This window comes from Equus caballus, chromosome 2, assembly GCF_041296265.1.
Source record: "Equus caballus isolate H_3958 breed thoroughbred chromosome 2, TB-T2T, whole genome shotgun sequence".
NCBI classification, from domain to species: Eukaryota; Metazoa; Chordata; class Mammalia; order Perissodactyla; family Equidae; genus Equus; species Equus caballus.
The window spans coordinates 23,461,346-23,485,512 of record NC_091685.1 but is presented as its reverse complement, the minus strand read 5'-3'; the positions used below and the strand labels follow the sequence as shown (position 1 = coordinate 23,485,512).

Below are 24,167 nucleotides of genomic sequence, written 5' to 3'. Positions count from 1 at the left end.
TGTCGCAGCTATCCAAGATATTAGATTTGGGGCCTTTAACGTAACCACTTCCCATTTTTCCCCTCCTCAAGTGAAGACACAAAGGCTCAGAATGGTTGGACAGCTCAGAGTCAGCATGGCTGTTTGTACCTCTGCTTCTCTCTCTGCATCCTCAGGCATGCCCCAGGTGCTCTTTCCCCCTGAGCCCTAAAGCAGGGCCCCAGGAAGTCACTGCCAACCTAGAGGAATTGGCAGGCGAGATGAATTCTATTTGCCATTTTGGGACTTGCCCAACGTCAGGCAGCTGGTTAATGGAAGAGCCCGTTTTCAAACTGAGAACTTCTTCCACCTTGCCACCCTGCTTCTCATGTGCATACTAAAAACAGCTCGGTGCCTGCCATATAGAAAAAATATTCACTGAATGAACATCCAGCAATAAAGCTAGAGGAAGACATCACGTCTCGACGTCATAAATAAATAACTCCCAAACATTTCTTCCCAAGGCTCTTCCAGAAAGGCCTCCCTCTTCTTTTTTCCTCCCTTAAATTACTGGGAGTGCATCCAGGCAGGTGGTTTAAGAGAGGCAGAATATAAGGCTGGATAATCCAAACACAGGATTTATGACCCTGGAAAGAGCCCTGAGTGATGGGTCTAATATGCTGCTGAGACAGCTCTTGGAAGCTTGACCAAGGTAATGGACCATATTAAACAAAGTAGAGCCATCAGAACTGCCGTGCCAAACTGTGAGGGAAGAGGTCACAAGGCTCAGAGAAGCGACCTGCTAGGATAGGTCTACTACATCAGACCAGAATGCCCACTAGCTGACCGTGTCTCTCAGGAGCACCCGGAGGACACTCCAGTTTCTAAAGGAATAAGGAACGTGCTGGTGAGGGGTGAGTACCAGCATCATCGACAACTCAAGTAATGGCTGTCCTCTGTAGGCTGCAACTGATGGGAGGAGATGCTGTCACAGAGACCGCCTTCGGAATATTGATGGGGATGAGGAGATCCTAGAATACGGAGTCCAGGTGGAAGCACTAAACAGTCAGAAGCAATGTTGGCGTAATTATTAAAATGGGCAGCAAGGTTGGAATGGCAGCTAGGAGGGTCTGATTTGTAGAATCTATGGAGACGGCTCGCAGAACATGGTATTCCTAAGGGCAAGAGAGATGGGCAACTCCCCCAAATGTGAATTACAAACAAAACAGATCATGAATATCTAACCAAATGGGTGAGGAAAGCTAACCCCAGAGGAAAGTTGTAATCCCTTGCCCAATTTGGAGACTTGAGCCAGCTTTCATTTCTTACTCCAGAATATTTTGGCTGAAGGAGAGCCTGGGTCCTCATGAAAAAGTACCCCATGACAAAAGGACCTCGCAAAAATAACACCAATTGTATGTAGTAGTGATTTCCCCAGTGCTTCTCCCAAAAGACCTACCACTATTTACTAAAGTAACTGAATACTGGAGAAAAGGGAATGTCCAGGTACTTTGAAGATTTTTGGATACAGGATGTGAACTGATGCTGATACCTGCAGACTCAAAGCACTGTTATGGCTCCTCTGTTAGAGTAGGGGTGTCTGAGAGTTGTGGTTGGTGATAAATAGAGTCCTGGCCCAGGTCCATCTCAGTACAACTAAACCAAGGAGTAGTGTCAACTGCAGTAGCTGTGCCAGCTGTAGTATCTTCATAGAGCAGATCAGCGTAGCCTTGGTTATATGGAATGCAGCTATTAATCTAGCAATGCATTCTTTGAAAGGAGGATCATAAGCAATTTGCATTCACATGAGATAGACAAGAGTATACATTCATGGTCTTGGTCCAGAGCTATCTTAATTCTCCTGCTCTCTGTTATATTATAGTATGAAGAGATGTGGACCATTTGGACATCCTACAGAATATAGCATATTGGTTCTCTATATTGATGACATTGTATTAATCAGATCTGATGAACCAGAATGGACAATTAGTGCAGATGCCTTTGCAAGACACACTTGCTCTAGTGGGAGGAGACAAATCCTAGAAAAAGCCAGGGGAAATTCTTAGGGTCCAGAGTCTAGTAGTTTGGGGTATGCTGAAAAGTTTCCTCCAAATTAAAGAGCAAGTTATTACACCTTTTCCCTCCTACCACCAAGAAAGAAGCACAATGTTTGGTAGACCCTTTGGATTTTGGAGGCAGCCTATTCTTCACTTGGGAAAAATCCTATGATCCATTATTGGTTGACATTCAAGTTGCTAGCTTTGAGTAGGGGCTAGGGTAAGAAAGGGTTCTGTAGCAGGACCAGGCCGCAACACAAGCAACCCTGCTCCTAGGGCCGTACAACCTATCAGCTCCCATGGTACTGGGGTTTCTGTGGCAGAGAAAGACATTCTGTGGAGTCTCTAGAAAGCTCCAATAGAGAGGGTGTGGCATAGACTTCCAGGGTTCTGAAGCAAGTCTGTGCCAAGTATAGCAGGCAACTATACATTTGATTGACTTACCGTCAAAGATCTCAAACTCATCAAACTGCTTCTCGCTGAGAAAGTACTCCACCGTGAGGGAGATGTTAAACTCAGGCTCCACTCTCACCAGCCAAGAGCAGGTCTGGAACTGGGGATAGCTTCCAGGGTAGCTTTGACTCAAGATCACACCCGTGGAGTCTGTCATTAGCTCATTTGTTGGGCAGTGCACTTGAAGAAAGAAAGAGAAATACCGGGTCATTGGGATGGAGATGAAAACAGGGCCAACCCATTTCCCCAGTGCTCAAGACGACCACTGGAAAAGCAGTATTTGAGCACATTCAAATAAGATGCCAACACCCATTGTTATACTGCACCAAGGCATGAGGTGACTTCAGATTCTCCGTCATTGTCATTAATTGCTGAGACTCAGGCCTGGCCAGCTGGTTGGAATCACTTCTTAACTCAAATATGGGCTTTGGAGTAGGGGGGATGATATGTACATACCAACCACAGTAAGGCATCCCCAAATCCAAGAGTTAATCTGTTAGATGGTTTGATTTGTATAAAGAAAGTATGGGACAGAGGTGAGCACATGGGATTCTGAGTCAAATACACCTGGATTGATAACCCATCTCTGTCACTTTCTACCTGTGTGGTCCTGAACCAATTATTTCCTCTTTGGGCAATGGCTTCTCCATCCCCAACACAAAAAGATCACACCTACCTTTCAGGGCTGTTGTATTATATAACATTACACAATTATATATAACATTATATAATTACATATTAATTACTATTATATAATATATGGTATTATATGAAATACTATATGTAAAGCACGTAGCCTAGTGCCTCCATAAATTGTAGCTGATGATGATAGTGGTGATAATTATGCCAGGAACAGAAAGGCCAGCAGAGCTTGGCTGTGGCCTAATTATAGTATTAAGACATCTAAAGGAAAACACGTCATCCTAAGGAAGATGGTCAATGTGAAACCTAGAAAAGGAGCTGCTGGAGGAGCAAGGTTGGGTTTTTTGTGTCTGTCACCATGGAGAAGAGACACAATGCTGGCTCAGAGGGACTTTGCACAACCAGAAACCAGGAGGCGCTCTGTCCTGGGGGCACAGGGAGGCACCCCTACAGCCTATGTGAGACAGATGTACTGGATTTTGGGACACTGATAAAAGAGTTTCTGGAACTGCAAGGCCAACTTTTGTTCTAACCTTCTGCCTTCACAGAAGTGGGGCTTGGGACTCAGCCTGGGTCCGAGCTAACAGACAGAGGCTTGCTGTGGCCCAGAATTTCACATGACTCATCCAGGATTCCTCCTGAGGAGCTCTGAAAGGCATTAAAGTAGCTTATCCTGGGGACGCCTCCTTCTTATTTTCTTAATTAATTAAATTAATATTAATTAATAAGAGGAAAAGGAGGGCAAATGGCTTCTTGGAGGAAACCAGCCTGGATTTTGAAGTGCTCCCGATTTCACTAAGCTGATGACTCACACAGGTCACTGAGGCGTGGTGATGTGTGAGTCTCCCTCCAGGCCTCGTGGTCCACTCCTGCCTCTACCAGGTCTGCTCTCGAAGCTCTTTCCCTTTCTACGGGAAACTGCCTCCATTGAGGGGGAACAGCCGTGCTCTCCCAGATGAGCCTGGGCCATAGGTTTGCCTTTTTGTAGGCAACTTCATTTGAGTTGGGTGTTAGTGTTTACAAGTTTCTTTTTTTCCCCCTATGTTCGAGATCTCTGGCCTTTGAAGGCTTAATAGTGTTCTTCCATGAAACCGTCTGATCTTGACGTCTTCGGCAGGGTTTCCTCTGATAACATTCTCTATTGCTTATAGAGAATGTGGAAAGTATAGATTTTCTATCTCTACTGGGGTCAATTCTAACAAATGATACCTTCCTAGAAAATCATTTGTATCATTAATTTACTTGCACAGATTTGAGTAAAATAGTCTCATAATTTAAAACATTTCTTTTGCTTCAATGGTGATATCCTGCTTTTCCTTTCTTCTTTTTGCATATTCCTGCTTTCTCCCTTTGTTCTTGATTAATTTACCTAACAGTTTGATTATTTTGCTGCTCTTTGTTTCAAGTATATCTTTTTACTTAGTTATCAGTAAGGCTGTTTTTCTGTTTTATAATTCATTAATTTCTTTTTAAAATTCAAAAATTTTGAGTTAGTTTATGTACAGTAAAATGCACAGATTTTAGGTGCACAGTTCAATGAGTTTTGGAATATGTATATACCTGTGTAACCATTACTACAATCAGGATATAGGTTATTTCCATTACCCCAGAAAGTTCTCTCATGCCCCTTTGCAATCAGTATGAGTTGCTCCATGCTCCAGGAAATCACTGATGTTATTTCTATAACCATAGATGAGTTTTGCCTGTGCTAGAACTTGATACAACTGGAATCATACATGTGTTATTTTTGTGTCTGGTTTCTTTTGCCAAATATAATGTTTGTAAAATTCAACTTATGCTGTTTTGTGTATCACCACTTCACTTATTTTTGTTGCTCTGTAGCAATCATAGCACAATTTGTTTATTCATGCTCCTATTGAACATTTGGATTGTTTCCAGTTTTGGGTTATTATGGAATTCATGTAAAAGTCTTTTTATGGACATAGGGTTTCATTTCTCATAGGTAAATAACTAGGAGTAGAATTGCTGCGTGATAGAGTAGATAGGTATATAGTAGATAGTTTGGTAGGTTTTAACTCTAAAAGAAACTGCCAATCTGTTTTCCAAAGTGACTGTATGATTCTATATCCCAACCAGCAATATATGAAAATTCCACTTGCTCCACATCCTTGTCAACACTTAGTATTGTCAGTCTTAAATTTTAGCTATTCTAGTGGGTGCATGATAATATTTCATTATGGTTTTAATTTGCATTTTCCTGAAGACTAATGATGTTGAGCATCTTTTCATGTACTTATTGGTCATTTGTATATCTTATTTTGTAAAGTGTCTGTTGAAGTCTCTTGTCCATATTTTTATTGGATTGCCCTATTATTGAGTTGTAAAAGTTCTTTACATAGTATAGATACAAGTCCTTTCAAAAAACACATGTACAATGAATATCTTCTTTTGTTCTGTAGTTTGCCTTTACTTTTTCACATTTAGTTCTGTTGGTTTTTCCCTAATGTATTTTGAAGCTCTTTTATCTTCTGCATATAAACTTATATATCCCTTTTAATGGAATTAACCATTTTGCAATTATCTTTGGTTCACCAGATTTTAGAGGTCAGTATTTGCTATCTTCTCAAAATTTTGTTTCATACCAGAGATAAGTGACACCTTTCTAGCTATAACCTTAGGGAGGCAGATGAAGATATTCAAATTTGAGTTTATGGAAAGTCTGTAACTAGACTTTGCTTATTTAATTAATCTGAAAGTCTTTGTCTTTTAATTGGCAGTTTTATTCAATTATATTTATTATGGTTGCACACATATGTGCACTTAGTTTTGCTACTTATTTTGTGTTTTCTGTTTACCATAGTTTATTTTGTTGTATTTTTCCTCCTTTAATGTTTTCTATTGGATGAATTGAGTTTTCCTTATTCTCTTTATTTTTGGCTGTAGATTTAGAACTTACACATCCTATGGCCATCCATAATTAAAAAAACTATTCATAAATTAAGCATTATATTTAAATTTATATATATTCAATAACGTACAGGGTTAATCAATGTCTATTCTTCTCCTCAACAAGAGTCCTCAGCTCACTTTTTCTTTCTTCAAAATAGGTTCTCCAATGTCATATGTTTGTTCCATTGTCTTCCTATTTTCTATTTTCTATAGCCAATATTGTTTAGATTTACTGCCATGTTTTGCTGATTTCTTTGCTCAATGTTACTTTTTGCATCTAAACTATTCTACCTGTATTCATTTTTTTTCTTGCTGAATGTGGTATATATTTCCAGTGTTTACCAATATCAGATTGTCTTTTACTTCCTGAGCATATAAAACGGTTCACGTCCTACCCATGTGCCTAACACCGGCCAATAAGACATGAGTAGAATAACATGTGTCACTTTGGGGCTGAGGGAGTGAAAAGCCCTGTGTGAGTAGCCATTCTCTCTCTTCCTCTGCTGCAATGGAGGATGGAAGATGGGGCCTAGTTTTCAGACGGCAGTGCAAGATTCAGGCAGCCTGGATCATTGAGTCACCAGCTTTATAGAGTCACTTGGACTCTAGCAAATTGGGCCTGAAGGAGAAATGAACTTTTATTGTGTTAAACCACTGAGATGTGGGGATTGGTTGTTATTGTAGCACATGCCTATATTATCCTGACTAGTGTACTGAAGTGTGTCCTTTAGTTATGCTTTATTAAGGCAGTAACTATACTTAGTCCTTTTATGTCTGAAGATTTCATTAATTCATTCTCTCTCTTAAACAATAATTGGGCTGGGTTTAGTATTTCAGTTTACAATTATTTTCTCCTGCTGCATTTTATCTTTCAGTTGATGCAAATAATGCTGAGTCTGATTTGTCCTTTCTCTGTGATGGCTTTAACATTTTCTCTTTATCCTTGATGATCTAGAATTGCACTGTGGTTTTTTAGGGTTGACTTTCACCACATTCTCTATGTTGCCATAGCAAGAGGCATCCTTCTGGGATAATAGAAGAACGTCTGATCCTTGTCATAGGAGACTAGGACTTCATTGGACAGAGCATTAGCTAAGGTAGAAAGGAGTAGAATAAGGTAAAAAGAAGTTACATATTAGAGAGGCCATGAAAGGATAAACATCCTATGTTCATGGATTGGAAGACTTATTGTTAAGATAGCAATACTACTCAGACTGATCTATGGATTCAACTCAGTCCCTAGAAAAATCCAAGCTAGCTTCTTTACAGATATTGACAAGCCGGTCCTAAAATTCACAAGGAAATTCAACAGACCCAGGATATCCAAAATAATCTTGAAAAAGAAGAGCAAAGATGGAGGATCCACACTTCCTGATTGCAAAACACATTACAAAGTTATAGTAATCAAGATAGTGTGGTACTGGCATAAGGGTAGACTTATTTATCAAAAGAATAGAATTGAAGATCAAGAAATAAACCTCCAAATTTATGGTCAATTGATTTTCGACAAGGTGCCAAGACAATTCAATGGAGAAGGAATAGTCTTTCCAACAAATGGTTCCAGGAAAACTTATTCCACATGCAAAAGAATGAAGTTGGACCTCTACCCCATCCTATACATGAAAATTAACTCAAAATAGATCAAAGACCTAAACGTAAGAGATAAAACTATCAACTCTTAGAAGAAAACATAGATGTAAATCTTCTTGACCTTGGACTAGGCAATGGTTTCTTAGATATGACACCAAAAGCACAAGAAACCAAAGAAAAAAATATATAAATTGCACATCATAAAAATCAAAGATTTTGTGTTTCAAAGAACACCATCAAGAAAGTGAAAAGACAGCCCATAGAATGGGGAAAATGTTTTCAAATCACATACCTGATAAGAGACTTATATCTAAAATATATAAACACCTCCTACAACTCAATAAGAAAAAGATAAATAATCTAATTAAAAATGGGTAAAGGATCTGAATAGACATTTCTTCAAAGAAGATATAACATGGACAATATGCATGTGAAAAAATGTTCCACATCACTAGCCATCAGGGAAACACAAATCAAAACCACAAGGAGATACCCTTTATACCCACTAGGATGGTTGCAGTTAAAAAGACAGATAACGATGATAGAGAGGATGTGGAGGAATTGGAACTCTCATACCCTGCTGGTGTGAATGGAAAATGGTTCAGCCACTGTGAAAAACAGTCTGGCAGTTCCTCAAAAGGTTAAACACAGAGTCACCATATGACCCAGCAATTACACTCCTAGATATATACCTAAGAGAAATGAAAATACATGTTCACACAAAAACTTGCGCATGGATGTTCATAGCAGCATTATGCATAGTAGCCAGAAGTGGAAACAACCCACATGTGCATCAACTGATGAATGGATAAACAAAATACAGTATCTATACAATGGAACATTATTTAGCAATAAAAAGAAATGAAGTAAAGGAATGAAGTACTGACACACGCCACAACACGGATGAACCCTGAAAACACTATGCAAAGTGAAAGAAGCCAGTCCCAAAAGACCACAAATTATAGGATTCCATTTTTATGAAATACCCAGAATAGGCAAATCACAGAGACAGAAACTAGATTGGTGGTTGCCTAGAACGGAGAGGACTGGAAGGAAACGGGAACTGACTGCTAAGTGGATACAGAGGTTTTTTTGGGGTGATGACAATGTTCTAAAATTGGATTGTGATGTTGGTTGCAAAATTCTGGATATACTAAAACCCACTGAAGTACACACTTTATATAGATAAATTGTATGTTATATGAATTGTATCCCAACAAAGCTGTTGTTTTAAAAAAGACTACGAAGGGCCACACCTTGAGAAGCTAAATGATACCAGGTCCCAGGGGAAGCATGAGGGTGAGAATGGAGAGCCAAGCCAAGAAGACTGGAGCTATCTAGACACAGAAACAGAGGCAGAGATGAGAAACTGGAGCCAATCAAGGAGGTTCTGGAGCAGGAGGGAGGCTAAAATTCACTTCTCTCGGGGGCTGGTTGTTCGGGGGTGGGTGGGTCAGCTCAACTGAAATGAACAGGTACCGAATTTCTCAATGTATCGGGCAGCCTAATTCTGGGGCTTGTGGCTCCTCTCTGCTCACTAATAGTCCACGTTGCAGACGCTGTGATAGGACTTCTAACAATAACAATAGCCCGTACTGAGCAGTTACTACGTGCCAGACATGGGTCTAAAGTGCTTTCCATCATTAATCCATTTAATTTCTCATCATAAACCCACGGCATAAGTAGCATCATTATCCTTATTTTCAGATGAGAAAACTAAGGCACAGGACAGTCAGGTATCTTGCCCTTGGTCAGATGCCTCATGAGCGGAGAGTTTGTTTTTGGTCTTGGTTGGGATAACTTCATCTTCTGTCAAGCCATCACCCTGGAATGAAGACAGCTGTGGGGTCTCTGCTGTCTCGTTCAGCACGTAGGACCTTGGGCACATCCGCTGTGCGGTGGGGCAAGGTTGGCGTGTGAGCCCACCCCTCCCTGTGGCCCCGACACTCCCTACTTCCAATGATCCGTAGGCAATTTCCAGGGGATGCCGGTTAGAAAAAAGGAAGACAGAAATAAATGTGGCCACTAGGGCCAATTCACAGCCCCAGATCTAAGAGCAGGGCAGAGAATCTATCTAGACCAATCACTCACTCATTCACCCAAACAAACGTTCACCAGGTGACTTCTTTATGGGCAGGAACTGGAGATCCAGAGAGGAGTTAAACAAGGGCCATGTTCTGGAGGAACTCCAGACTCACAAAGGCATGGCTCAGTGCAATTACCTTCGCATATCGGAGGGGGGCCTTCAAACTGCAGGTAAGTTCCAAGTTTGCAGGTCAGGATTTCACTGCCCACCAAGGTAAAGCCCGGGAGGCACCTGTAGCGTACGATGTCACCTGCCAAAGAGAAACCCACATGGGGATTCCCCGGAGAAGCCTGGGCAGGGCTGATGGGCACCAGTTGGTATCTGAACCCACTTCCAGGCAAGACAATCAGCAGCGGGCTGTGTTCTGTTCAGACTTAAATAACTAGCTCGACTCGAATCCAGTGACCTAGGCGACTGCTGCTCCCCTCTCACAGCTCAGCCTTGCTGAGCCAAAGAATGCTTCCACATTCCAGGAACTTTTTACACTTTCTTGCATGGATCTGTTTCTCAAAAATGCTGACTTGAATCACAGAAGAAAATCGCTTTCCTAGCTCCTCTGCTTATGGTATGGCTAAAAAGAAGAGCGATTGTGTTTTGGGTGCAAACTCGGTTGACACAACATCAACCCTCTTGCACCGGGCCTGTTGCTTCTCTCCGTGGATGGGAGGGAGAGATGAGACCTGTTGGACAGCCCCCACCTCCACCCGGCCCCTCCTCGCCAGCCCAGTCCTTGCTGGTTTGGGAGGTGGTACCTATGTTGAATTCTTCATTCTCTGTGACCACTTCGGCGTTGGGGAGGATGGTGGGAGGAGGGCATTTGGTGAGTGGATAAGCTGAAAAGACAAAAGCAGAGAAGTCAGTGTAGGAACACTATGCTTGGGGCACAGAGTCATTCATTTGTTCTATACTTCACTTTCTCTTTCCTCATTCATTCACACAGCAGGTATTGATACTTAACTGTACACAGGGCAAGTATAGCCAAGCACTATTTTGCTTATCTGCTATCATTGTTTTTTTATTTTTGATGAAAGAACCAAGAACCATATATTAAGACCAGCAATAAAGGAAAGAGGATCTAGGAAACGAGTGACGGTCACTAGCACTTGAAGGGGAAGGGAGAAAAGCATTTATGGAGCACCTACTATATACACCAGGCACTTTAACATGCAGAACAGCTGATCACCCTGTGAGATATTCTTACTCTACTTATGAGGAAACTGAGATTCAGAAAGGTTAAGTTAATTTTCCAAGGTCACACAGGAAGTAAGGGCATAGGCGGGATCTGAATCCAGGTCTGCTTGCTCTCAAATCCCATATTCTTTCTACCACTCAGCATCTAAATACTGTACGTGGCTTATGCGTGTACCCATTGAAGTCAGTTTATTTCCTTTCCGATCTTTGGCCAAACGCTTCTGGATTCGGTGGATTTCCCAACCTGGAAACCATTCCTCTGGGCAGATACTGGACTTGTGTGGATGGCGTTACCAAGGCAAAGTCCTGTGTGGGCTCATAACTTGGCTTTCCTTCATTATCTGGCACATAGTTAAGTGCTATGCAAGTGTTCGCTCCTGTCACCACTGCTGCTGCTGCTACTATTATTGTTATTTTCCAAAGTCCCCTCAACCCCTGCTCTACTTTTTCTTTTTTTGATGAGGAAGATTGGCTCTGAGCTAACATCTACTGCTAACCTTCCTCTTTTTGCTTGAGGAAGATTGGCCCTGAGCTAACATCTGTGCCCATCTTCCTCTATTTTGTATGTGGGATGCCACCACAGCATGGCTTGATGAGTGGTGTGTAGGTCCACGCCCAGGATCTGAACCCAGGACTCCTGGGACACTGAAGTGGAGCATGCAAACTTAACCACTACGTCACTGGGCCAACCCTGAGTTCTCCATCTTTTTCTTCACTATCTTAGCCTCTTATTTCTTCTTTCATAGCACTTATTACACATTGCAAAGCTTTTATTTATCATTTACTTGTTTGTTCTCTCTCTCTCCTTGGAGGAAGAAAGCTACATGGGAGCTGGCATTTCAGAGAGCAGGGAGCATGAATAGTCAATGAAGTTAAGGAAGGATGCTGAACCCCATCATTTACAGAAAGGTCAAATGCTATTTCATGAATCCACCAGATGGGCAAAAATTAAAAAGTTTGATAAAACTCAGTGTTTGCAAGGATGTAGAGAAACAGAAGCTCTATTTCAGTTGCTAGGAAGAGTGTAAACTGTTATAACGACTTCATAAGGTAAAGTTGGCATTACCTAGCGCTACTGAATATGTGAATACTTACAACCTGGCAATTCCACACTGGCGTGACCTCTCGAGAAACTCGTGTACATGTTCACAAGAAAAAATGTATGACAATGCTCATATTGTTTGAAATAAAATAACTTAAATGCTCGTTAACAGTAGACTAGATAAATCACTGTATTTTCACACAATGGAATACTACGCAGCATTGAAAAATGAAGATATAGTCACATGTATCAGTATGAATTTCAAACTTTTGAGTGAAAAAAGCAGGTCACAGAACACTTTATAGAATGATCTTATTTACATAACAGAAATAACATGCAAGATTAAACAATATATGTTTTTGGAGACATGAACATATGAAGTAAAATTATAACAAAAAACAACGAATGATTAACAAAAAATTCAGGGTGGTGGTTAACTCTAGGAGTGGGAAAGGGGTGGCACTGGGGCTTCAGAGGCACTGGTGTTCTTTTTCTTAGGCTCAGTGATGGGTGTTCATCTTCTTCTTCTTCTTTAAGCAGCACATGTACGTTACATGTATGATGTATTCCACACTTTATCAAAAGCTCTGTGAGCGCACGGAATGTGTCTCTCTTGCTCACTCAGCCCCTCGCACAGTGCATCTCACACTCATGCCCACTGGCCTGGGCCCAGCAGGAGATCCTCTCGTGCCCAGGCCCTTGCCTGTTCCTCTGGTCAATTAGAATTGGAGCTTGGTCTGAGCTAGCACCTAAGGGTCTCATGTCTCGTCTGAGGCCTCATGACCACTGTGGCCAGGATACACACAGAAGCAAGTGCTCTCCCGGGGAGACTTCCTTAGGAGAACTCGGGAACAAGGACAGCCTGGGGCTGTGCTGGGCCTCCTTTACCTGCTCCTGGAACAGGGGAAGGCTCAGGAGCAGGAGCAAGAGATCTGGCCTAGCACTGAGGCGACTTGACACTGATCCTGTTACTGTCTAAACATAATAATGGTAATGATGATGACGATGACTATTAAAACTACCATTTATGGAGAACCTTTTATACTCTCTGCCTACAGCTAAGGGATTTCTAAGCATTATTTCACTAAACTTTGTGAGGTTAGGTACGATATTATTTCCATTTTATGGAGACCGGAATTGAGGCTCAGAAAGGTGGAATGACAGACCCAAAGTCACACAGCTTATAAGTGGCAGAGATTTGAACCCAAGTCTGTGTGACTCTGGAGTCCACACTTTACCACTCTATGGACAAGTCACATAGAGTCAAACTGACATGGCCTTAAAACCCCGGTCCCATTAGTGAGGTGAGAGGTGTGCACAACAAGAGGGGTGTGGGTACTGAGGCAGACCGAGGGGGTGGAGTCTCATCTCCATGTCACAGTCACTTTGCCATGGCTCCCTGGGAATGGAGGTTACAGCTGTGCATGCTCTTAACCCTGTTGTTTCTCTCTGTCTCTTGCTGTTTCTCTATCACAACCTCTTCCAACGGTTTAGGGCTGAACGTGTTCAAGTTTCTACAAACGCACATCTGATGCCACAACACAGTATAGTCTCACCACAGCAGACAGTGCAGAACTGAAAGGACTGAGTGCTGTTCTCAGTTCTATCTGTGAGATTTTGGGCAAGTCCTCGAGCCTTCCTTGGCTCTCATTTCCTCAATTGTAACTGGGGGGTAAAAACACCTGCCTTACTACCTCACCGAATTCTTAGAAGTCACAAACTCCAAGCCCCTCATTCCCAGGTGAAGAAACTGAGGTCTCACGTCGAGGAGAGACCTGCACAAGATCACACACCTGGCCCAAGGTGGAGCCAGGGATAAAGTCAAGCTTTCCAGATTTCCAGTTCAAATACTATAATGCTCTGTAAATTATAAACATGGAGGATTATTCCATCAATGGGCACAAGCCCACAGAGAACTTTCTGTGAAAGTTTTTCTACGCTGTGTCTACTGTAACAAAAACGAGGAACTATCTAGGTCCGTAACTTTGGACACTTAGAAGAAAACTGGCTGTCGAGAAGGACCAAGCCATGCTGAATACTTCATGCTCCTCCTACTTGAATTCTCCATGACTTCGTTTGTGCACAGTACTTCCTGGGAGGTCAACAGAGGCTCTGGATTTCTCTGGAGTGGGACAACCCTCTAGAAAGTGCTAAGGGACAAGCCGGAGCACAGGTAGATGGATAACCAGCCAGTGAGTTGATGTGAACGACTGGGAAGAGAAGTCTCACCCTGCTGCCTCTACATTTGAACTTGGTACTAAGGATCAGCATCATGTGCCTCTCTGTCCTAGTAGTGTGGACAAGGAGGAAAACTTACACTTATGGAGCCCTGTGCTGGGAAATTTCACATAAGCTAATCCATTTAATTCTCATAACTCTGAGGGCACTGAGCTGAAAAGCTATGTAGCATATTCAAAGTGACACGACTGGGAATGGTGGAGCCCAGCCTTGCCTTGAGGGCCGGGCCCTTCCCACCAGGCCAGGCTTCCATACTGACCGGAGAAGGCCATGGCGAAGATCGCACCCATGGCCGCATCGTGGTGGAACTTGAGCAGGACCTGGTTGGATGAGCTATGCACTGTCTTCTTGGCCGAGCTCCGGGTGAAGACTCCAAGCTGTGGAGCTGTCTGCTGTGGCCCATCCCTGCACAAGGAAAGAAGGTCTTGGCATGACACGAGTTACCATGGCTGTCCGCTCCACCTGTGCTGTCAGTGGCCTCAAGAGACCTAGCGTGGGTGACCGTGACTCTTCTTGCACCCAACATTGCCTTTCTCCAATGCCCTAAACACCTTTCTCCAATCTCTCCCACCTCAGTCTGCCGACAAAGTTGATGGAGTTGGTGACGCCCGCATCGATTCCTCATTCACTTGATTCTTCACCAGCCCAGCCTCCTTAATAGGCTCCTGGGGAAACCCTCTCACTCAAGAAGCAGGAGCCATGGAGCAGGGCTGAGGGTCTTACCAAAGGTTCTCTTAGTCTGAAGCAGCACCAGGATGGGGCTGCGGAACGGGTGCAGGAAGCCCAGGACGCTTTCCGTGCCAGTCCCATTTCCTTGACCCTCAAGCAAAGAGACATAATCATGTTGCCTTTCTAGGCAAAGGATTTCTCTCCTGGAAACTTATCTAGTCTCTCCCATGTGCTCTTAGCCATTGCCTGGAAATTAAGCTGGCAATTAATCCAGAGCAGTCTGGTTACGGCTTCCAGCCCCGGCAATTTTGGGAAGAGAATCCCACCATCTCCAGCTGATTCCCAGAATGGCAGTAACCTCCATACAGAGGAATTTTAAAATTGTATCTTTGTCCAAAAAGCCAATGGTTTGGAAAGAACTGTCTAGGAAACGACACTCATTGAGTAATAATTTGTATTCCCATTTTAAAATGAACTATATCACTCAGAGCTGAGCTGTCAGTTCAGTAACCACTAGCCTACGTGTGGCTATTTACAGTAAATTAATTAAAAGTAAATCAAGTTTAAAAATCAGCTCCTCAGTCACTCTAGGCACATTCAAATACTCAATACCCACATGTAGCCAGGGGCTACCATGTTGGACAGCACCGGTACAGAACATTTCCACCACTGGAGAAAGTTCTGCTGCACAGCACTGGCTCAGCATGAGATGACCAGTGGGACTTCACAAAATTCTACAGCAGAGCTCTTCTCTTTCATCAGTCTGGGTAGCTTCTCTTAGGTAAATGTAGAAGTTTAGTTTAGACTCTGAAAAGACTGAGAAAAGTCCGTGTATTTACGTGCGCTCCCATTCACACACCATTGGTACTTTGACCGACCCCTGGCAGGACTCCAGGTGGGGAACCACTGCCTCCCATTCCCCTCCCTGCAAGGAGGCGTAAGGGCTAATTGAAGCTGAGCCCGCATTCCATTACGTTTACGTGAAACCCAGGCGGTTGACAGCCATTTAGAACCAGTCAACTCTTGGTTTTCTGAACAAATAGATGGGTAACCCAGTTTAGAGCTTAGTTAATGTCCCTTTCTAATTGCCTGTCGACATGGCAGCCGACCCTACCAGACGGTGATGAAGTCTCCGGAGGGCTCTGTCTGCAGCAGGCTGAGGTTGAGGCGGATGCCTTGACCGATGGGCACGGTGATCAGCCACACACAGTCCTGGGCACTGGAGTATGGACTGGGGAAGCCGGGGGAGTACACAGTGCCATTGGAAGAGGTGATGTTCCCACCACAGGGGACTGCCAGGGAGGGGACAAAAATACAAATGAGTGCTGCTGATCACCCCCCTAAGTGTGAATTCAGATGGCTTCCTAATGAAGTCCCAGCTCCCAGCACAAAAGATCCTGCTCAAGGAAGTCAGGTGGGATGGGGAGAGGAGACAGGGCTGTGGATGGCCGGGCCAACCCACCAGTCCCCACCTGGCCCCTATATTCAGTGCAGGTGCCTCTGTGAGCCTGCCTCAGCCTTGGGCCTCCCTCTTTCTCTTCTTGTGGATGAGACCTGCCCAGAAGGAGGGACACACTAAATTTCTCCCCTCTCTCTTCCCAGGAATTGGGAGGGGGCAGATGGTGGAGTCAGGGCTGCAGGATTTTTGCTGGGAAGAGCTAAGAAATTATGAAAGTAACTCTTTCTCTTTATTTCTCTAAGATTCTTACAATTGGTACTTTTGATCTTAACTTAGGAGCTGAGGAGTCTTGTGGTGAGGGTAAGTTTGGGTTCAGGTCATGGCTAAACCATTTATTGACTAGGTGACCTCAGACGATAGCTTAGTCTCTCTTTCTTCACTAGCAAAATGGGACTAAGAATACCTCCTTGTATTCTTGTAATACATCCTTGTAGGATGGTGGTGGCAGTGAGCTGAACCGATGCTTGCAAAATGTTCAGCTCAGTACCCAGCTCACAGAGGAGGCATTCGCTGCATAGATATGATCCTCTCTCCCTTATCTTCCTGTCCCCCCTCAACATGACACCCAGTTTTAGACTCACTCTGATCTAGGCTTTAGGTAGGGGGATGAAGATGCCTTGATATCTCCATAGTGCTCAGATTTACTCATCAAGGAAGAGCAAAAAAGGGATTCTGGGCAAACAAACAAACAAAGAAACAAAAAAAGCCCCGGTCCAGAACACTGAGTATATTTGGCTGGCGTGGGGCATCATGCAGACATCTGGATGGGGTGGGCCAGACGAAAGAGAAAGAATGCCAATGCCTCCAGGCGGAGGACAGGGTTCCTGTGAATGCATACGTATCTTGAAAGGGGTGTGCATGGACGCACCATCCCTCCTACATGTATTGAACATCCACTTGGTGCCAGGCATGACCTGGGGAGACAAAAGGCCGCAAGGATACCATGGTGCGTGGTTCTGTTCCATGGCACTCACAGTCCACTGGGATATGCCAAGTATACTGGCTTCTACAGCACAGAGGGGAGCATGCTATCAGTGTGGAATGCCACAGGAACATTGAGGGGAGCCCTCATCCGGTCTTGTGAGGGTAGGCAAGGATTCCTGGTAGAATTCACATTCAGACTCAGACCTGAGGGTTGACAAGGGCTAAGCAGGCAGGAGAGGAGAAGAGAGCAAATGTTCTATGCGCAAGGAACAGCATGTGCTAAGAACCAGAGGCAAGAGACTATGGCACATGGAAAAAACTGAAAGTATTTCAGCTTAGCTGGAGCATAAAGTCTACGAAAGTGAAGCATACTGGGAGGCAAGCAAGGACCAGGCCCTGAGGGACATGGTGTGCTGCATTAAAGGGTATGGAATTTACCCCAAGGGAGATGGGGATGTCCTGCTGGCTTCTGAGCAGGGGGGTGTCCTGAGTGTATTGACAGTTTTGAAGACTCGCTCTCACTACATTGTCAAAAATGGATTGAGGGGCTCAAGACTGAAGGCTGGGAGACCAGAGAGGAGCCTCGTCTAAGTGGTGGCCGGATTAAGGTAGAGACAGTGGATAGAGAGAAGCGGATGCAGCGGAAAGGTCACTAGGATGCAGAATTAGCAAGACTTGGTGAATATGTCAGATAAGCAAGAGGGAGGGTACCCAAATAAAGGCTGAGTAACCAGGTGACTAGAGGTGCCCTTCACTAGGTGAGGAGTTCAGTTTAACGGCAGAAAGATGTGAGTTCAGTTTCGAATATGCTGGGATTCAGATTTCTCTGCATAAGTGAAGATGTTGAGTAAGGCTGGATATACAGAAGTAGATCTCAAGAAAGAGATAAAGGTTGCAGATACTGATGGCATTTGGAGACATGGAGGTGGATGAGGGAAGGAAGAGAAGAGAGTCTAGGAACAAACTTCAAAGAACACTTAAGGGGCAAAGTAAGCAATGACTAAAGAGTTAGTACAGACATAAGATAAATGGCAAAGCAAGAGAATATGGCGTCCAAGGAGCCGAAGGAAGAACTTTCTCGACAGGTAGAGGGGCTTCTGGTTCAAGACGACAGACTGAAAAAGCACTGCTCTTTTCTCTCTCCTGTGATGCTGTAAAAAGACAGACAAGGAGTAAAAAGGGAATAAAAGAAATGAAGTCCACAATGAAGCTTGTCACACAGCATGTGACCAACCAGCAATTCCAGAATGATGGACTGGTTATGCATGGGCATAGTTCTGAAAATCTGAAAAACTAAGCGAGGGTTAATGGTTTTGGATATTACGATCTTATATTCCAACAACAGAACAGCTCAGTTCTCAAACAAGGTTTCCTTTTCCATGGAGAGTTGATACTTCAGCTCACTGTCTGTGAGCCAGTTACTGTGCTGGGTGCTATGCACGGGCCATCTTGAAACCCTCCCAGCTCTTACGAAGTAGAGATGAGAAGCCCCATTGTACTAAGGAAGAAACTGAAGCTCAGAGGTGAAGTGGTTCAGGGATGAAGCCCAGGGCAATGCGATCCCAGAGCTGGGGCACTTTCTCCTAGACTATACTGTCCCCTGCCAAACCTTCCCCCTGCGAGACCAATCTCAGCTTCTCCTCCAGGAAAATGCTGGGCCCCGAGAGCGAAAAAGGAAGAAGAATGGAATTGAGGTGTGCAGATGGGGTAAGGGCAGCACAACCTCTAGGTCTTCTTCCATCCTGGTTCTGGTTCCTGAAGACCCAGGAAAGGACCACCTCTATCTCTCTGATACTATCAACTCAGATCTCTCCAGGCATATGTAGGAGCAAGAGAATAAGGAAGGGGGGCAGGTGAAGACGGGAACAAGAAGTTTCCTAGAAAGAGGCTTTATTCTATTCTCCTTTTGGGAAGGCACCATGATTAACTCTCTCTCTCTCCCCTCAGCACATCACGGGCTCCTACACCCTCATGCAGTCTTCCCTTCTGACTGGGGACATCTAGCCCACCAGGTTGGACCTTCCCAAGGGCTGATTATGTTCTCCCCTGGCTGTGGCCCACATCTCCTCCAGGTCCTCCCTAGCAATGGCCCAAAGCTCTGTCCCCAAGACCCTCTCCCTGGACAGGCTGTGTCCCATCCATATGAAAACAGGATGGACAGCGTTTTCCTGGACCTCCCAGCATGGGTGGGCCCATGGAGCAGGTGATCCAATGCAATGTGGGACTGCTCTGGATGAGTCCCCCTACAAAGAGTCACCAGGGATGAGGGAGGGACATACCTTCACACTTGGGCAGGGGGTGGTCCCAGTTCCGGTTGGTGCCATGTTGGCATGTGAGGACAGGGTGGCCAATCAGCTGATATCCTGGGAGGCACTCGAAGGTCACTGATTGTCCCACATTGTAGCCAGCTCCCCTCACAATGCCATTGGCAAAGGGCTCTGGGTCTGGGCACTCTTGAAGTTCATAGGCTGGAAAAGATCCGGAGAGAAGGTTACTTTATTCTCTCTGAGCATTTCCTCCCAACCAGAATACAGGAGCGGCAGAGTGAGCACAGAGGTGAAGCAACAGGACCTGGACTTAGACCTTTGTCATTGACTAGTTGTTGGCTTTGGGCAGGTTATTTAACTTCTCTGTGCCTCAGTTCCCTTATTTAGAAAATGGTTATTGTGAGGATTAAGCAGGATAACATGCGTTGCTCTCTGCACAGTATTGACACATGGTAAGGACTCACTAAATGTTATCTATTATTGTTGTTTCCATGGGAAAAGGGGGCTCAAGGAAGACAAGGCTGGATTGAACCACTATTCTTGGAGCACCTCCTTGGGGCTGGGTGTTGACCTCAGTTCTTTCATGTCGCTCATCTCATTTAACCACGACAACAATCAAGATCACAAACACAGGAAGTAGTCAGCTGAGGACCTGAGTGGGGTCTTTCCGGCTCTGAGAACCTAGAATCTATCAGGAAGGAAGAAATTTTCTTCCTGCTGGGAGTAAGCCAAACCTGTGGCAAGGAGAGGAACTTTTCAGAGGGAATAGCTGGGTTAAAGGGAATGTGTGACTGTCATACAAGGAAGACCCTCCCCAGAACAGGAAAGCTGCTTCCATGAGGATGGGTGGGGCTGCCTCAAAAGGAGACGCCGTAACGGGAGCAGCTGAGGGCTGTCCAACAGGAGAGGTCGCTGAGGGACTTTCTGAGCACGTCCCACAGAGCAGAGCCTTCGATTAATTGGATCCACAGGACAAGGAACCTCCGTGGCAGTAACTGGGCCCCCCTACACAGAAATCAGCAGTGGGAGAAGACGGAGCGTTCCCACAAGGGAAATTCTCAGTGAAAGTAGCTGAGACCAAATGCACGCTCCAAGGAAGGGGATGCATTCCTCACGTGTAATAGTAATATAAATAACAACGATCATGAAGCTGACACTTCCCAAGCACTCTCTTTGTGATGGTGGCCGTGTTACGTATTTCCATTCAGCATCGTAGGGGGGGGGGGTCTCAGTGGGAAGAACTGGGCCGATTTCACTGGGAAATCATCAAGATAATGGGGCGTGTCAAAAAACCGAGCCACCACAGTGGGAGTGGGTGGGGCTGGTCGGCCAAGCGGAGATGTGGTCCTGTCAGCAGCAGGCGTTTGAGTGGTTTGGCAAATGAAAGTCTTCGAGGAAGCAGGGAGCCTGTTGCCCAGGGAGGTGACTGAATGGATGGGTTGGGACTTTAAAGAGAAGCCTCAGTGGGAACATGTGAACCCAAAGATGATGAGGAGCCTAAAGAGAATGGTCGCATGTTAGAAGCCAGAGCGGCCTTAAGGAGAGTGGCTGGAATTGGCTCACGTGGAAGGAGCCGGGCTTTTCAAAAGGAGGAACACGGAAGTGAAGGTCCCTGGATGGCTTTTATATTACAGAGAAAAGTCTCAGGGCCCGTCCCACCAGAAGAAACTTCAAAGGGACAGCATGGGCCTGAAGGGCAGAGATGAACCCTAGGAGGCCAAATCATTAGCTTTCCTACAGAACCGCACCTCACGGAGAGCAATTGGGTTTGTCCCAGAGGGAGATGCTACAGTGGGAACAGATACAATTTCAAACAAAGGCCATAACGGAAAAATATTACTAATGATGATGCCTAACATTTTAGAACAATTATTTGTCTTGTCGTTTTGCAGAGTCCTTTATAAACACCATCTCCCGAGAAGTTTGAATGGAATAAGTGAAGCCTGTGAGGCTGCCAGGCCTGGGTAGGAGGAGATTATGCTGCTACTAAAATTTTTCGGTGAATATTTACGTGAAGAAGGGAAAGGGAAACCCCAGCCCAGGACGTTTAGAATATCCAATCAGAGGAGATATTTGGAGAAAAAGCAAGGAGGTGGACTTCTTCCAAAGAAAGTCGAGGGGCCACAGAGAGCTGGGCCTGCTCAGCGGAGGCAGCCTCAGTGGGGACAGGCGGATCTTTCACCGAGCAGATCTTTTCTAAAGGAAAAAGCTTGGGTGAGTGGTCAGAGCTCGTTTATAGGGTACGACCCTGTGAGGCCAAGGCAGGCGTCAGTGGTGAGTGTGGCCTATTGTCAGGGAGACTTATTTGGGCCTGTCACAAATCGGGAGGCCTTAGTGGGAGTATGTGGGCCTCTGGCACCAGAGACAACCTAGTCTGAGAGGTTGGAGTCACCACAAAGAGAAGCTTTAATGGAAACTGAGGTAAAGTATGAGGGGAGCAGCTGCCCTGACACCGAGAGTGGCTCCACAGGCCTTGTTTGACTGTGGCACACGGGCAGGCCTGTGACCTGAGGGAAGCCTCAAAGGGAACATCCAGGCAAGTCATGAAGTAAAATATGAGTGGGAGGAGGTGGGCCTGCCACCCGGGAAGAGGCTTGTAAATGGGTTAGATAGCCTCCTTGGGACCAGAGAGACGCCACTGAAAGGAAGCCTCCGTGGATAGGCCTGCCTGCCACCCCGCAGCCCCTTCCTGAGTTCTCTCCGCCTTGTGGAAGGCTGGGGAGATGGGCGGTTGGGTAAGAGATGGGTGACAGAGGAGTGAACGGGGCCCTCCCGTCCTCACCCTGATACTCCAGCTTGAACCCTGGCCGGTTCTGGGAGTGGTCGCTGTGGAAATACACGGTGGTCTCGTGGGACGTGGAGAGCAGAGCGCCCGGCAGCTCGCTCCCACTGAATCTGCCCATCACGCGGCTGGTCTCGTAGGGGCCGTTCCGGATCTCTATGAAGTCATGGTTGGGCTCCGTGGAGAAGTTCAGGAACTGGATGTGAGCTCCTGGGAGTGAGACAGAGGCAGACAGTGCCCAGAGGGAAACAGTCCTGCCGCAGATGTGCCTCTGCCTCGGGAAGGCATTTCCTGCCAGAGCCCCCTTATCCCTACTACTGCCTCCCACCCACTTGGGGTTCCAGAACACCTGGGAGCTGCCGGGCCGCTCCAGCCTCTTGTCTGCAGGCAGGACTGAACTTAAAGGCATATTATTCATTCAAAAAGAGAGGCATGGGGCATTTCACAGCTCCATCCAGAGTCCATTTTATTTTACTGAAAACAAAATTCAGGGCTAACACTCGGTTTAACTTGTGATTCACATGTCTAACATTGGTATGAAGATAGCTTTGCTAAAATAAACTTTTACTTAAAAATAATCCACCTCTTAAAAATAACTACATCCAATCAAAAGACATGAACTTCAATGATGGCGTTTTCTAGAACACTTATGATAATTCAGAAATTAGAAGAATACATTGTTCCACCTGTTCTATTAAGAAGCCAAGTGAAGTTTATACTTTGGAGTCTTATTGGGTTAATCAACATCTCCTAACAACCCAGCAGGTTAAATGGATCTAATTAAGTCCCTAGCTTACATTTTGATATACTCTTTGGAGGATGGAGGTGAAAACGGTGCAATTTGCTTATGATGTTTTTCAAAATTAGATCACTATTAAAAATGATATTGAAGAAATATATTTACTAAGCATAGGAAAATGTCTACAATGTTAATTGTGAAAATCTGACTGCAAAATAGTATATAGTATATAATTCTAATTTTTGTATTAAAAAACTAGAAGAGTATCCATTGATTCACTAACGATATTTATGGAGGATTTGCCATGTGTCAGGACTCTGCTAGGCATTGCACAGGGATGAATAAGATCTACAAGGTCCTTGTCTTCACGGGGGTTACATTGCAATGGTGAGTACTGAAGTTCATGTCTTTTGATTGGATGTAGATATTCTTATTTTTTTTTTGAGGAGGATTAGCCCTGAGCTAACCTCCATGCCCATCTTCCTCTACGTTTGTTATACGTGGGACGCCTACCACAGCATGGCTTTTGCCAAGCGGTGCCACGTCCACACCTGGGATCCGAACGGGCAACCCCGGGCCACCGAGAAGCGGAATGTGTGCACTTAACCGCTGCGCCACGGGGCTGGCCCCTGAACGTAGTGATTTTTAAGTGGCGGATTATTTTTAAGCATGGTTGCATGGTGGGATTACAGATGGATTTTAATTTTTAAAATTTGTTCATCTGTACTTTCTAATTTGCTCAGAATGAGCACGTGTGATTTTTTTTTGCATCTAATATTTAAAGAATAAAATAAAGACTTGACACATAATGTTGAAGACCCTTCGTGTCTCCTGCCCTGTCCCATTCCCCTCCTTCGCTCCGCAGAGGCAGTCACTGTCATGAATTCAGAAGACATCCTTTCAGTTCATGTTTTCAGATTCTTAAATATGTATCTGGATTTATCTGTTTTAAATATTTACAGAAATGATATACTACTTATACAGTTTTTTAAGCTTCTTTTTTATTCAACATAGTGTTTTTCAGGGTCTATCCTTATTGATATATAAAGATATAGCATTGATTTTAACTACATATTAGTTAATTCCATTTTTTGTATTATCTAACCTTCCTTTCTCTATTAATGAACATGTTGATTGTTTCCAAATTATGGAAATTTTGC

At 44.6% G+C, this 24,167-nt stretch overlaps 1 protein-coding gene across 4 annotated transcripts in view; it reads right to left on the bottom strand.

Moving 5' to 3' along the window:
- Positions 1-24,167, bottom strand: part of CSMD2 (CUB and Sushi multiple domains 2) — a 592,855-nt gene that overhangs the window by 72,362 nt on the left and 496,326 nt on the right. For all 4 annotated transcript variants that reach the window (XM_023633833.2, XM_023633839.2, XM_023633859.2 and 1 more), the window contains 7 exons: positions 22,269-22,478; positions 19,499-19,687; positions 15,951-16,128; positions 14,427-14,572; positions 10,449-10,529; positions 9,833-9,946; positions 2,460-2,648 (listed from right to left, as the gene is read on the bottom strand). In XM_023633833.2, coding sequence (XP_023489601.1) covers positions 2,460-2,648; positions 9,833-9,946; positions 10,449-10,529; positions 14,427-14,572; positions 15,951-16,128; positions 19,499-19,687; positions 22,269-22,478 — 1,107 coding nt within the window. The remainder of the gene's footprint in view (positions 1-2,459; positions 2,649-9,832; positions 9,947-10,448; positions 10,530-14,426; positions 14,573-15,950; positions 16,129-19,498; positions 19,688-22,268; positions 22,479-24,167) is intronic.